This window comes from Cydia splendana, chromosome 25 (genome assembly GCF_910591565.1).
Source record: "Cydia splendana chromosome 25, ilCydSple1.2, whole genome shotgun sequence".
NCBI lineage: Eukaryota > Metazoa > Arthropoda > Insecta > Lepidoptera > Tortricidae > Cydia > Cydia splendana.
Genome location: NC_085984.1, coordinates 787,703 through 803,902, shown reverse-complemented (window position 1 = coordinate 803,902; position 16,200 = coordinate 787,703). Strand labels below are relative to the sequence as shown.

Genomic DNA, 16,200 nt, shown 5'->3' with positions numbered 1-16,200 from the left:
GAGCATATAAATATCAGAACGGGAAAGATCAATAATATTTATTTATTTGACCTAATTATTGACCGGTGGACTGTAACTTTTCTTCTTAGCTTAGTCATGTCAGTACATTATTTTTACTGTGAAATGTATTAGGGAGGAGGTTATCAATAATATCAATCCGGCTGTATGTGTTTGTATTTAGTTACGCGATGACTCCACCAATTGTGAATTGATTTTGTTTTTAGGGTTCCGTACCCAAAGGGTAAAAACGGGACCCTATTACTAAGACTCCGCTGTCCGTCCGTCTGTCTGTCTGTCACCAGGCTGTAACTCAAGAACCGTGTAGACAGTTGAAATTTTCACAGATGATGTACTTCTGTTGCCGATATAACAACAAATACTAAAAACGAATTAAAAAATATTTAAGTGGGGCTCCCATACAACAAACGTGATTTTTTGCCGTTTTTTGCGTAAGGGTCCGGAACCCTTCGTGCGCGAGTCCGTCTCGCACTTGGCCGGTTTTTTATACTTAGGATCTATCCTAATTCAAACATATGCTCAATATTTCAACATACGCCATAACGAACACATTTTAAACACACATCACTAAATACGGCGATATTTTACAATACAATTGACCTTGTTTTGAGAAACGCATCTTTCATTTTACGAAGGCGATCCATCGCTGCGTCTGTCGCGGGAGAGAGCGAGCGGCTACTGAGACTGCATCTGTTATTCAATAAGTACTTAGTTTCTACCAGAGATGAAAGAATAAATAGACTGTGCGTGTACATCATGGAAGAAAATATTGCACCCGCAGTATAGCACGCTATAAGTATGTGGTTAAGTTTGACAATCAAGTTATCACGAATTAGTGCAGGCAGAATCTTGGAGGATATAACCAAACGGAGTAGCCATAAACAGGCGTTCCCCTCTGTCGAAAATAGGCGGCCAACGGTCATACACATTGTATGGACTGATGTTTATCTGACGTGGCTATTTTTACGTTACGTATACATTTGACGTGCCCCTCCCCCGCAAAAATCGGCAGACTGTTTTGTACAGAAAATTACAAACAAGGCGTCTTCGTTTAGTTATATCCTCTAAGGGCAGAATAGTTGAGGTTCACATAGCTACATAGATTACTTATTTACAAAAAAGCAGGCGAATGACCCTTAAGACCTCTAATTACTGATAGAATTCTAATTTAGATATTCCGCTGTAATTATGTCATTCTCATTACCTACATGAGATTTTGTTAGGGTTCCGTACCCAAAGGGTAAAACGGGACCCTATTACTAAGACTTCGCTGTCCGTCCGTCCGTCTGTCACCAGGCTGTATCTCACGAACCGTGATAGCTAGACAGTTGAAATTTTCACAGATGATGTATTTCTGTTGCCGCTATTACAACAAATACTAAAAATAGAATAAAATAAAGATTTAAATGGGGCTCCCATACAACAAACGTGATTTTTGACCAAAGTTAAGCAACGTCGGGCGTGGTCAGTACTTGGATGGGTGACCGTTTTTTTTTTGCTTTTTTTTCGTTTTTTTTTTGCATTATGGTACGGAACCCTTCGTGCGCGAGTCCGACTCGCATTTGCCCGGTTTTTTTGTTTTATGCGTGTTCTCAACTGCGGTGCAGATACCTATATGGCGCATAACAGCAGCAAAAAATATCAGGCGTCAGATTTACTGACAACATTATCTATATATCAAGTAATTCAAAATATAACAAAACAATGTTTATACGGCCCGACGGTGCCCACCGAAGTTCGTAACCCAGCGAAGACCAAAAGCCGAGCTCCGTGTAGGGTCGAAGGCCCGGAGCGTCATGAGAGTTCCGCTTGCGAGGAATTTGGTACCCAATAGTAAAAGCTTTTGAATGAGACTAGCCCAGGGGGCCGATTTTTTAATTTCGACCACTCGATTTCGTGTATTTCGTTAAATAATATCTCCACTACTAGGCATTTAAATTCTACTAATAGAATTGAAATCGAGTGGTCAATACCACTAGATTCCAAATTTCGTACGCTCGTATTTCAAAAATTAGCATTTCGCCGTTTTCCACTGATTTTCGAGTGACGAAACCGAGCGAACGAAATTCAAAAATCGGCCCACAGGACCGGGATAAGTGGCGTACACGAAGAGAGGCCTATGCTCAGCAGTGGGCGACTGATGAAGGCTAGAATGATGATGATGCGGCAGGCTTAAGGCCGAATATTAACTTAAAATCATCCAGTTATTAATATCGGTTAACAACGAAGTTATCAAGCCTTGAAAAATTTCTAGGCTCTCCGAAACATGTCGCGCGAGTGACTAAAAACAAGTGAGTCTAAACCGTAAAATTATTCAATGTTAGTATGTCTCACAACAGTTTAAATTCGGTTATCAAGCCTGTTTAGACTATCTTTAGTCGTTAGATCACCGCTCTCGAGCGGGCAGACGGCCAAGTGCAATCCATCGAAGGACCGCATTTATACTTCGATCTCGACCCATCCGTCTGTATCTGGTCGGTATATTCCGAATGACTCATCTGAGCTTTCATAATTTACGTAAACCAATTATTTTCTTTATTTATTAAAATAAATATTGGCCAGTTGAAATGTTGTCAATAATTCGCTGATTGATTAATTCGGAAAAGGAATCTATACATATTAGAGCGATAACATCTTTAAGTGACAACCAAAACTCACTAATTACCACCATACGTTCATAGCCATAGTGAACCATATTATTACAAAAATAAAGTTGATTTTTGTTTAATAAATTTTTAGTAATTAGACTAATTAGTGAGTTTTGGCTGTCACCATGTCACCTGACGACATAGCGTTGAGGGTTTTTTTAGAAACAAAAATAATTGAATTTCCTGTAAGATGAGATGTGCCGTTATATTAGTGTAAAATATTTACAATGTTAGAATAGGTGTAGTTTAGACAGGGCTGTAGTAAATAAAGCCCAGATGGCCGGCGCTATTCCGGTCCCGCGGGTCACCGTAGTATTTATACTCGCGCTAGGTTAAGGACGCCCTCACGTAACCCGAACAGTGCGAATATACGGTTAGACTACTAGTCAAATACCCTATAGGAGTAGATTAGACAGGGCTGTAGTAAACAAAGCCCAGATGGCCAGCGCTATTCCGGTCCCGCGGGTCACCGTAGTATTTATCCCAACAAAAACATAAATGTGAAATGAGAGCCAAGTTCAATATTAAGAATATGTGTCGTTGTTGACTCGCTGACAAAATAATTGAGATCTATATGGGTGCCAAGTTCTGTGTTGTGTAGAAAATCCTGAAATTATAAAGGAGTTGTCTTGGCTAGTTTTTACGTATAGGCTACTTTTCTAAAATTTGGTTTGTTGGTAAAAACTAGCCAAGTCAAATCCTTTATAATTTCAGGATTTTCTACACAACACAGAACTTGGCACCCATATAGATCTCAATTATTTTGTCAGCGAGTCAACAACGACACATATTCTTAATATTGAACTTGGCTCTCATTTCACATTTATGTTTTTGTTGGGATATCATTACTTTTTGTACAGAAATTACTATAGTAGGTATTCATCAAATCATCATAAAAGCAGTTTGCCTAAGCTGAAAAGGAGACCCTCGCTAACGCGCGGTCAATTGTTAAAAAGTTTCAGTTTTCAGATTTTTTTCTTTTTTATACGCCTAATAGTCTACCTTCATGCCAAATATCAAGTTTCTAAGTGATCTAGAAGTGGGTTAGGTTTTTGGTCTATAAGTATTAATTATTATTTTTCCATCGAAATATGAATAATTTCCAGTTTTCAGATTTTTTCCTTTATATACACCTAATAGTCTATCTTGATGCCAAATATCAAGTTTCTAAGTCATCTAGAAGTGGGTTAGGTTTTTGGTCTATAAGTATTAATTATTTTTTTTCCATCAAAATATCAATAATTTCCAGTTTTCAGATTTTTTCCTCTATATACACCTAATAGTGTACCTTGATGCCAAATATCAAGTTTCTAAGTGATCTAGAAGAGGGGTTAGGTTTTTGGACTATAAGTATTAATTATTTTTTTCCATCGAAATATCAATCATTTCCAGTTTTCAGATTTTTCCCTCTATATACACCTAATAGTCTACCTTGATGCCAAATATCAAGTTTCTAAGTCATCTAGAAGTGGGTTAGGTTTTTGGTCTATAAGTATTAATTATTTTTTTTCCATCGAAATATCAATAATTTCCAGTTTTCAGATTTTCCCCTCTATATAAACCTAATAGTCTAACTTGATGCCAAATATCAAGTTTCTAAGTGATCTAGAAGTGGGTTAGATTTTTGGTCTATAAGTATTAATTATTATTTTTTCCATCTAAATCTCAATAATTTCCAGTTTTCAGATTTTTCCCTCTATATACACCTAATAGTCTACCTTGATGCCAAATATGAAGTTTCTAATTGATCTAGAAGTGGGTTAGGTTTTTGGTCTATAAGTAATAATTATTTTTTTCCCCTCGAAATATAAATAATTTCCAGTTTTCAGATTTTTTCCTCTATATACACCTAATAGTCTACCTTGGTGCCAAATATCAAGTTTCTAAGTGATCTAGAAGTGGGTTAGGTTTTTGGTCTATAAGTGTTAATTATTTTTTTTCCATCGAAATATCAATAATTTCCACTTTTCAGATTTTTCCCTCTATATACACCTAATAGTCTACCTTGATGCCAAATTTCAAGTTTCTAGGTCATCTGGAAGTAGGTTAGGTTTATGATCTATATGTCAGTCAGTCACAAAAATGCCGGTTTTTAAACGTTAATTTATCAGTAACTGTTTGAGCTACGTTTATGAAATTTTGTATTTTAGACACGCTAAGGGGCTTGAATACATGTGCCAAATTTCATTAGTGTAGGTTAAGTAGGTTTCAAGTTGTGAAGGGGTCAAAAGTAGCTCGAAATGGTTCGTGTAATATTACACACGGTTGCTGCGTCGCCAGTTCCTTTTTCTTTGAACTTGGCTGGACACGCTACCGCGTGTCTAGATACTCGCGCTAGGTTAAGGACGCCCTCACGTAACCCGAACAGTGCGAATATACGGTTAGACTACTAGTCAAATACCCTATAGGAGTAGATTAGACAGGGCTGTAGTAAACAAAGCCCAGATGGCCAGCGCTATTCCGGTCCCGCGGGTCACCGTAGTATTTATACTCGCGCTAGGTTAAGGACGGCCTCACGCAACCCGAACAGTGTTAATATACGGTTAGACTAGTAGTCAAATACCCTATCGGTGTAGATTAGACAGGGATGTAGTAAACAAAGCCCAGATGGCCAGCGCTATTCCGGTCCCGCGGGTCACCGTAGTATTTATACTCGCGCTAGGTTAAGGACGGCCTCACGCAACCCGAACAGTGTTAATATACGGTTAGACTAGTAGTCAAATACCCTATCGGTGTAGATTAGACAGGGATGTAGTAAACAAAGCCCAGATGGCCAGCGCTATTCCGGTCCCGCGGGTCACCGTAGTATTTATACTCGCGCTAGGTTAAGGACGGCCTCACGCAACCCGAACAGTGTTAATATACGGTTAGACTAGTAGTCAAATACCCTATCGGTGTAGATTAGACAGGGCTGTAGTAAACAAAGCCCAGATGGGCAGCGCTATTCCGGTCCCGCGGGTCACCGTAGTATTTATACTCGCGCTAGGTTAAGGACGCCCTCACGTAACCCGAACAGTGCGAATATACGGTTAGACTACTAGTCAAATACCCTATAGGTGTAGATTAGACAGGGCTGTAGTAAACAAAGCCCAGATGGCCGGCGCTATTCCGGTCCCGCGGGTCACCGTAGTATTTATACTCGCGCTAGGTTAAGGACGCCCTTTAGCCCGGGCGTAAGAATACGGCTACGGTATTGCCTGTCGTAAAAGGCGACTAAAAGGGGTTCTCGGGGTCGGAGACGGTCGCAGCTAGGGACTGCGACTGGAAAAAGAGGGGACCCACAAAGGAGCATAGCGCTAGGATGGCACTGGCGCGTTCATTGGAGATCCCAGAGCCGTCCGAAATGCGTCGAGGAGGACAACGGGGAGGTTTTTAGTCAGTGAAAGTCCGGCATAACCTCCGCGCTGTCACTGCGGTGCGGAGGTATCCATAACGGGTTTTCTTCCCAATAAAAAAAAAAGGTTAAGGACGCCCTGACGTAACCGGAACAGTGCGAATATACGGTTAGATTCATACATATTATATCTAGCAAAGATAAATTGAAACAGAGGAATATTGTCAAAGTAAATTATCTAGTCAGTACATTTACACCCTTTTCGACACAAATTAATAACACTTTTAGAACGCCATTTGACTTTGATCCTTATTTTTTACTGATATTTGTTAAATTTGTTAAATGTCAAAAAGTATCGCCATCTACTCGATGGTAGGCCAAAGGTATGGTGCCATCTCTTCGAGCGATGGATTTTGTGAACTACGGGTCTTATTTGGCGAACTTACATCCAGTGCTACTTATATACATATTTAGAGTAATCATGGTCTAATCTCCAATATCCCAGAAGCTTTAATAAACTTTAATAGTTAATTGAAAAGCGAGCGAAAGGCCGAGCTTCGTAGTGTGCACAAGGACTGTGGAGTCACAGCATAGTCGCTTTTATGCCACTCCGAACGCCGAACTCTAGGAGAGCATAACTCGGACACAAAACACACTTAACTATTGCTTTGTGTCCAAATGTGTTAACATTTGACCACTGTTTGTAAATTAATAAATATTTGGGGACAAACATAAGGTAAACGTACTGGTGCTCGACGCGGTCCCAGTACATGTCATCTTGAAACTTAAGTCATTGTCAATAGAGGTGACAGCAAGGTGTCATCTATTGGGCAGGGTCAACAAAATACGGGACAAAAACGGGACCAGTAAAAATACGGGACGTGATACTTAAATGTCCCGTATATACGGGACGTATGGCAACCCTATCTATCGACGACTGTCATTAAATAAATAAATATTATAGGAAAATTTTACACAGTCGACCTAGTCCCACAGTAAGCTCAATAAGGCTTGTGTTGTGGGTACTAGACGACGATATATGTAATATACACATAAGTATACAGGATGATTCATGAGACGTGAGCAGGACTAATCCTGCACACTCAGTAACTGATAATTGATCGATCACCGTCGTATTTAGGTGCTCGCAGTATGATACCTTACGCAGATCGATTACTAAACTTGTACCAAGGAAGTAGCCGCATAGTAATGCGAAGATATATACACGGTGTAACATGAGGAAACCGAATAATTTTAACAGCGTATTCCTGATCATATTTACAGACAAAAATGTCCTATAAACTTTTTTGAAATTCGCCTAGTTTCAGAGATAATACTAATTTAAAAAATAACAAGTTTTTATTGTTACATAGTGTAAAAGCCCTATTTGATGGTGATGTTGCTGCTATGGGACGTAGTCTAAATATCCTTATTGATAGATGTCAAAAAGTGACAAGTAACACTTTGCAAAAAGTAGGTTTTACGAAAAAAAAATGTAAAAATTAATTTTAAGTGACAAGTTTACCAATAACATTTATTTTTTATGTACTAATACATTTAAAAAAATTAAAAAAAAAAACAAAACAAAAAAAAAAATTTTTTTTTTGGCGAAATTGACCTAAACTCATATTACATTTTTTCCTTCTTTTGGCCTCAGAAATGCGTAGTTAAAATTATTCGGTTTCCCCATGTTACACCGTGTATACATACTTGTATAGATACCTAAAAACATACTTAGATTCATAGATAACATCCATAACTTAGAAACAAAATGTGCACACAAAAAATGGCTTTATCAGGATTCGAACCCGAGACCTCCTGCTTCGCAAGCAGGGTCACTACCGACTACGCGATGTGCCCTAAAGTGTAATTCTATGAAACTTGCTAACTATGTAAACAAACCGCCATATTGAAATTGTCTCTGAATGATGAATTTACTAGTGACTTTTGTTTACATAGTTAGCAAGTTCCATAGAATGACACTTTAGAGCTTTAGCTATTATCTTATAGTGTAATCGGCTGATAGGATCGGCTGGTAGGGGATCCTCCTGAGACCCAGAAGCAATTGTTTTGTTTTTGAAATTGGAACCCTTAGTTACACAATAAAAGTTCAAAATAGATTTTGGAATATGTACAAAAAATTGTACGCAGGGACTTAGGAGGGTATAACTCTTACCTGCTAGGAGTAAGCTTGCAGACAGAGCGCTGCAGCGAGTCCAGTAGAGGCCCGACGGCGCCGCGTTCTGTGCTCAGCGTTCTAGCACATTCTAGAAGTTCAGTAAGTGCAGAGCGGCAGAGCTGGCTCTGCTGGTCCACGTTGCGGTGCGCGGTGATGGCCTGTAACAAGGGGAATTGTAAGCGGGACCTCAAATTATGGAACATAGAAGGCGCTAGAATACTAAATGTTGCAAATAAAGTAGATATATGTACATAATTATCAAATAAACTAGACCGTTGCACAATATAACACTTAGTTTACTACGACTATGTTCGGTCACGATTGCGATATGGCATTATATTCTGGGGTTCGTTTTAACAATCCAATAAAATATAATTATTAAATCTGATAACAGTGGTTACTTACAGTAGGATTTCCGGCAGCCTGGCTAGCGGCGTGTGTGACTAAAGCCAGAGTTTCCAGCACAGTCCGAGCGTGCTCTATCAGCTCGCCTGATGATGATGATGACGTCATGTTGGAGGCTGCGCCGATGGTGGCCGAGACGAGTGGCTCGCAGTATGATACCTACAGAACAAACGTAATGTTTAGCTAACAAATCATCTTGAAAATAAAAACCAATTTGTGCATCAAAAATGAGTTAAAGCCAGTAGTGAACTTGGAGATAGTTCAATAGCTATTATAGTAATATTATAAATGGAACAAATCATTATAAGAATACCTATTTAGGTATTTGGATATTGGTTGCTCATTTACACGACATATTTGGGTGAAATTTAGCACACAGATAGTGTATAAACTTGGAATAAGGCTTCCGTATCCAATTTTTGTCCTGGAATTAATTCCACAGGGGTTGAAATTTAGTATAACCCAGGGCACCTCTCTGCGGACTCAGTAGCAGACAGTGACTAGTCTATATTGGTAGAGTTTGTGCGGAAAGAGAAGAGTCGTGGAATGTATGGGGTCCAATACATCTCTTATCTTTCCGAACAGACTTTACATAAGACAAGTACGAACAAATATTGAATGTTGTCAATATTTACCAGTTGTACAACCGAGTGTCCGAGGTTCTCCGCCTCCCCCTTCGCCGCGACTCGGACCGGCTCGATGCGTTCCAGCATTTCAGTCGTGCTGTTCTCGATTTGCTCCAGGTAACCTGAGAGAAAAATTAAGCGTTATAACGATTATATAACCTTTATACTCCCAGCGGAACTGATACTTCGAACGCATTCAGGGTTGGGAGGCTGTTTGTTTGTTCATCATCATCATCATATTAGCCAGAGGACGTCCACTGCTGGACATAGGCCTCCCCCAAAGAGTGCCACAATGACCGGTCTTGCGTCACCCGCATCCAGCGAACTCCCGCGACCTTTACCAGGTCGTCAGTCCACCTTGTACCCTACAACCCTGCTACTAATTGTAGCCTGTTGTTTGTTTGCATATGCCAAGTGCCATGTTACCTTGCAGCGAGTCGGTCTTCATCTGAGGCAGCTCTTGAGCTACGGCTTGTAGAGCAGCTTGGTCGAGGGCGCGACGTTGTCTGCCGAGGGTCTCGAGCGCGGCCGCGCACTCCCTCTGTCCCGGGGCTTTCTCTCTGCAAAACAAGTTTACAATCTATATACGTTTATTTAATGAAAGGCCCCGTGTTTCAATACGCTACCAATTATTGTACCAATTAATTAATTTCATTTGACAGTTGTCAGTTGAGGTGAAATTGGCGCTTGCTAGTTGTTCAGAGATGCAGGCAAACCATACTAACCATGTCATTAGTTAGGCATGCTCAATGTCAAATGAATTTCATCTAACAGTTGTCAGTTGAGGTGAAATAGGCTCTTGCTAGTTATTCAGTAATGCAGGCAAACCATTCTAACCATGTCATTAGTTAGGCATTTTCAATGTCAAATGAATTTGATCTGACAGTTGTCAGTTGAGGTGAAATAGGTTCAGAGATGCAGGCAAACCAGAATACGAATTTCCATTATGTATATCTCTATGAGGTCGGAAAAGTGATCAACTAAAACTTGGAATGACTTTAATTAGTAATTACTATGATCTATCTATGGAGACTTAAAAATTAAGTTGAAATAATCTGACTGTTTCCATAGATCTTTATTACAGCCAGTTATGCCCAAGAGTGGGACGTCTGACAGATGATGATGATTTGGAATTGTTACCTGATATCACCGAGCAGACTCTTGATACTGTCTGACACGGTTTTGCTGTGCGTAGCCAACGCCTGCCACTGAGGGCGAGCTTCTGGTGTCACCGCGAGAGCCTTGGCTGACTCCAGCATCGAGCATGAAGCTGAGATGATGCTCCTGTGAACAAGAATAAGAATAAATATAAGTGACTGAAATATAAGTTTGAAAATATATCGAATTTAATAACATTCCGTGAGGGTTACACCACGCTTAATACACAAACTGAGCAAAGCCATGAGAAAACAGTCAAGCTTTTCATAAAAGTAAAGTTTCAATATAACAACAAGGAAATATTTGATGCTTAAATTTACATGATACTGTAGTGAGACAATCCCAAGTGGCGGGTGAAATTTCGACAAAAGGGATTCTCCTAAAAATAGGGATGTTACCTGTATTAAATAAATTACTTCCCATCATGGATGAAACTAAGCACCAGAAAAATAAAAGAAAAACATAGACGGCAGTTGTTTTCAGACTCAACAGTTTCTTTTTTAAAACCGAAAGAGTAGGTAACTTGACTGTGACGTAATTCTTCTGTTTTTCCTACATATTCCAGAGTGGCTAATCGTTTTGACAGTTAGAAAAGAGAAACTGATTTGACTAGTCAGTCAACTACCGTATTTTACAGACTTCTATTTCGTTTGGAAAGATAAGTGAGGTGGAAACGCACCTGCCGCTTTCAAGTATAGACTGCTGGCTCTGCCTGGCTTGCGGCGAGATGCGCGCCGGCACGGAGCTGAACTGCGGGCTGTCCGCGAACTGGCACAGGCTGCGCACGGCCTCCTGCAGCGGCCCGGTGGCGGCGGCGCAGCGGGCGCGGTTACACTGTGAAAACAATTCATATTTACACACTTAACTAAAATCAAACCTTACTGCAACGAGATAAGGTGTAATTATGGTTAATAAGTTTAGTTCTACGTTACTACTCGTACTAATCTAGTAATGACCGTGTCTGTATTACAGACTCTGTAAGTAACGAATACTAAATTCTCTATAATTGTCACTAACTACTGTCATTGAATAAGATAAGATAAGATAAGATAAGATAAGATACATTCATTTTGGGATATGGCACACTAGTGTTGAATAGTTTTATAAATAGAGCTTAAAATAGCGATTTCAGGCCACAAAAATCCAAGCTCATTATAATTTTCCCTTACTGTTTATTCGTATCATGGTTATGTCTTATTCATATTAAGATACGGCATACTTGTGTGGGGAAATTCAGTAGAGGTAAAAAAGCATTTCAGGCCCTACAAAGTAACGTTTTGCCCTTATTTCAGTGATCTGCTGGCTTATGTCATTTATCTAACGTACTAACCTCGCTATAATCGCTGTCCAGGGCCTTAATCTCCTTAACCAACGCCGCTGTAGAGTTGGCCACATCCTTAGCCGCTTGAACGAAGTGTCGTTTAGCTTGCGGCTCGGTGGTCTTTCCGGAGGCGACGCGGCACGCGTTGCAGAGGGCGCTGGTGTGCTTGGCGATCACTGTGGCGGCGGATAACACCTGCAGAACAAAGAAATCATGTCACAAAAATGATATAAAGCATTATGGATTATGGAATTTCTGTTTTGATATTTGACCCTTAACTCCACACAGTCCAAAATACTGGACATAATATTTTACCACCTATTACAACTATTGACCACCGAGGTTTGAACTCACGGCCTTTCGTGTTTAGGAAAGTAAAGATTACCAAAAGTCCATTTTAAAATTATGAAATAATTCTGGTGAGAATGGATTGCCATGAGAATTGTCATGAGAATTCGGAGTATAAAACTTCGGCAAAAAGGCAGAACATTAACTGGAAGAATAGTGACCTGTTGTTGATCGCTAGTTGGATCAGCCAGAGCTTGGCAGGCCTGCTCGATGGCCACTGCTGCGCGTGCGAACTGCGCCTGGTCCACCAATCCTGGTCGGCCGGCCACTGATGTTGAATCCGATACAGCCACCTGAGAAACAATACACTTATTAAACTTATCCTTAAATATTTAAAATGTGGCTTTCCATTCCTGTGGGTCCATGCACATGGACTATTTAGGCATGGAATGCCACAAATAATCCTGGTCACGGCACCAAAATGTAACACTAATATATATTTATTGTTTTTGCCAACGATACACGTTTTAGGGTGGTATTCCACCTGTCCAATTTCTTTGGCCAGTATTTTGTCCCACATTTTGCAGAGTGAGACGCAATGATATTGGACCAATATATTGGACTGATGGAATACCACCCTTAGTCATTGAAATCGGCAGAAATGTGGTTCTGTGTCAAATGTCCACACAAAAATAAAGTATGTTTTTTTTTCTTTCCCGATAGTCAAAATCTGAAGTCTAATCAAATAATCATAATATTCATAATCGCCCAAAACCGGGCTAAATTTAGTTTTGTGGTGTACAAAAACTGTGAGCATTAGTTTCAAATATGATCATTATCTTTAGAAACAGAACATATAAATAAGAACATGCAATGATTTACATTTATGAATGAATATGCGAGAGCTATCGCAAGATCGAGAGGCTTGCATGGCTTGATCTGGTGTCGGAGGTCAGAACTCACTTTGGGTCGTTGCGTCACCGTAATAAGTAAGTAATGATTTACTGTTACTTACCCAATAAGCAGCCTGAGCGGTGCAATCCACCAGTCCTAGGACTGCGTCGGCCACGTTGCGCACGGCGCGACAGAACTGCGCGTATTCCGAGCGCTTCACTGACGTCGCCATGCTTGACATGCCCTCGCCTGTATCAAACGAACGATTAGGTTAAAATCATGCTCGTCTCATTCATCATTGGCCTTTGAGTCTATTGCAGACGATTTATGGTGTAACACTGGAGAATCACCGTTTTTGGTGGCCGAATAGACCGATGCGAGACAGGCCTGACAAGAGAGATTTGTCGAAAACGGTACTGAGAACGGTACACCTTGTCGTCGTTCTTGCCTCTTGTCAGCGAGTGCGGCGAACCAGGTCTCATAACAAAATTTGCGACGCTTCACAACACGTTAGCGCCATTCGTCCGCTGTTCCGCGAGCCTCTCCCAGTCTGGGTGGTCGTCTCATTACAGCTAATTTTATAACACATCAATCGACGAAGAACGAAAATAACCGCAATTTTCAAAAATGTTTCTCGGACTAATATTTTGTTTACTTACTAAGAGCCTTGCTGTGTCCTACGCAGGCGTCGACGTTGGCGAAGTAGCTGAGCTCGCTGACGGGCTGCGAGGGTGCGTCGAGCAGCACGCGGGAGCCCTCGATGCTGCGGATGGCGGCCGCGCACTCCTTCTGCCCGGGGGCCGCTTCAGTGCACACGTCCACCTGAGGGAACATTTTTGTATTGTAGAAATAATACATATGTAACTCCGTATAAGAAGAGTAAAGTCTAAGGAAAAAACGTGCCTCGGAAATAAAGAAAAAGTCATTTTCGGATAGATGGCGCCACACCTTTGGCCTATGCTCGGCTAGATGGCGTTGACGACACCGTTTCATATTTAACAATTTTAACACATATCAGTGAAAGAACATGGGTCAAAATCATATAAAAATAATAAATAAAAATAACATTTATCCATGTGTATAAATACATTTTTTGATATTTTTAACAGTTTCATTTTTAGTTTTAATCATGTGTCGATAGATGGCAGTAAATTTACTGTAACTCGGTAACCCTCTAATCCCTCTATACTATCTATTCTTTTTGCTTTCTACGGAGGTGATATCTGGTCAAGAAAAATAATCATTTTTAACAAACTTTTATTCGGTCGACCTGTATGTAACTATGTAATGGAATCTAAGGTTACTAATTTAACCATCTTCCTAGGATCATAGCGTCATGAAAATTGGCAGCTGTATGTAGTTCTGATGACAATACAATAATATGGTACTGTCGAACTGATCTGATGATGGAGACAGGAGGTGGCCATAGGAACTCTGTGATGAAACAACGCAACCTAATTGTGTTAGGGGTTTTTAGAATTGTCTCGATGAGTATTAGTTGTCTGTCGTAAGAAAAGTACAGTCAGCGATAAAAGCTTGTACCAAAAATGAAATTTTTGCCAAAAACTTATTAGCTGTAAAATATACATAGACCTGAAGAAGAAACTTACCAGTCTATTGATGCTTTCTGTAACAGCTCTCGCGGCAGCAGCGAGCTGGTTTTTAGCGTTAGGGCGCGTCAAGTCCTGGCTGACAGACTTGGCGACCGTCAGCAGCTTCGAAGAGTTGATGGTCACGGATTTCATGGAGTTCACCATCAGGGTTTGGGTCTCGCGATCCTGTAAACAATGTCACACATGAATAGGCGTCATAGACTAGGAATCCTCTAGACTAACTTTAGAGCAATTATTTCATGCAACCGATGATGCCAAAAATGCGGGGGTGCGCGGGACGAGGTGAGCGAAATACCGTGCCGTGATTGGTCCGTTCAAATACACGGACGTCACACAAAGACACTTTCGACTCGAACATGGAGTAAAATTACCGTATGCGTGGCAGAGGGGGTAGCGCGACCATGCTAAGTCTGGAGGATGTTTTGTCTGTGATAGGCGTTTGGCAAAAAATGGGACAGTCTATGAAAGTAGGTAAGTACAAAAATAAAAAATGGTTAAAAGGAGGCCTAGATCTTACCTCAGTCTGTCCCGCCATCTCCATACCGACGCCCAGCAGGCGGTTGAAAGCGTCTCCGAAATGCCTCGAGTTATCAGCGAGCGCCGATGGGGACTCGATTCCTTGTACGACTTCTGATGAGGCCGAGTTGAGGCCTACGGCGGCTGCGTTCAGTTCGGATTGGAGTTCACTGTGAAAAAGTTGAGTATTTAACACTCGTAACTTATAGGGATTTGTATTTAATTTGATACCAAAGTAAAGATTGGTGCTATATGTTATCTCCAAGGTGTAAGGTATGTGTTTGTTTTGATTGTACTATCGCCCACACTTATAACTGTACATCGGTGGACTTTATGCCTTTTGTAATAAGGTCTGTAGGAGGTAGAGAGGCAATAGAGAGTACTCACTCCAGGCGGGTGTTATGCCTGGGGACCGAAGTCCACTGAGAGTTGGTCGGAAGTTATATATGTATATAGCAACTGACATTTAAAACTCCGTAAGCACGATGTAGGTCTCTTACTAATTGTGTTCTAGCTCCCTAGCGCCATCTGTTAGATTATTAAGGCACGACGTTAGCAGTGATACAGCTAGAGGAGACTCCACAGGTCCACCGATGTACAGTTAGCAGTGTTGCTGTTTGTACAGAATAATCAATTAAATTAGTTGTTACCCATAGCTACGGTCGCTGGGCGGGAATTCGCCCATGTTGAGGATATTGAGCGTTTCATTGATGTTCACCATGGCCGCGTGTAGCTCCGAGTGAGAAGGCACCGCCTCCAGGCTCGTGTCCAGATTCTGCACAATAATACATTTCAATATGAAACAGCTCCGTTACTTTAATACCGCACACCCTAATGGCGTTATTCATAAACGCGTTACTGGCCTGAATTAGCTATTAATCTTTCGTCTTTATCTGTCATTTTGACTTATATATTTGTAAGAAAGGGATAAAACATAATTTAACTAAGTCAGAATAATACTGAATAAGGGCGTTAATCGTTAAGGGTACTTATTAAAATATATTTAAACAATGTATCGGATTCAAACTCAGCAAGGATTTTTGGAACTTCAACCTTTGAAGAGATGATGGATGAATGGGATCTAGTAATATTATTATATTATAAATGTGAAAGTTTAAATATTTGTTGCTTAGGGTGGTATTCCATCTGTCCACTGTGCATTGCGTCTCACTCTCTCATTAAGCAAAATGTGAGACACAA

General features: G+C 40.5%; 1 protein-coding gene across 1 annotated transcript in view; it reads right to left on the bottom strand.

Moving 5' to 3' along the window:
- The window catches only part of LOC134802714 (talin-1), a 147,918-nt gene that overhangs the window by 35,620 nt on the left and 96,098 nt on the right, over nt 1-16,200 (bottom strand). Inside the window, exons 32-44 of the mRNA XM_063775359.1 lie at nt 15,651-15,775; nt 15,002-15,170; nt 14,482-14,649; nt 13,531-13,693; nt 12,993-13,120; nt 12,199-12,330; nt 11,699-11,884; nt 11,048-11,202; nt 10,351-10,494; nt 9,637-9,770; nt 9,220-9,332; nt 8,585-8,743; nt 8,177-8,337 (exon numbers count right to left, since the gene is read on the bottom strand). Of these exons, the coding sequence (XP_063631429.1) occupies nt 8,177-8,337; nt 8,585-8,743; nt 9,220-9,332; nt 9,637-9,770; nt 10,351-10,494; nt 11,048-11,202; nt 11,699-11,884; nt 12,199-12,330; nt 12,993-13,120; nt 13,531-13,693; nt 14,482-14,649; nt 15,002-15,170; nt 15,651-15,775 (1,937 nt within the window). The remainder of the gene's footprint in view (nt 1-8,176; nt 8,338-8,584; nt 8,744-9,219; nt 9,333-9,636; nt 9,771-10,350; nt 10,495-11,047; nt 11,203-11,698; nt 11,885-12,198; nt 12,331-12,992; nt 13,121-13,530; nt 13,694-14,481; nt 14,650-15,001; nt 15,171-15,650; nt 15,776-16,200) is intronic.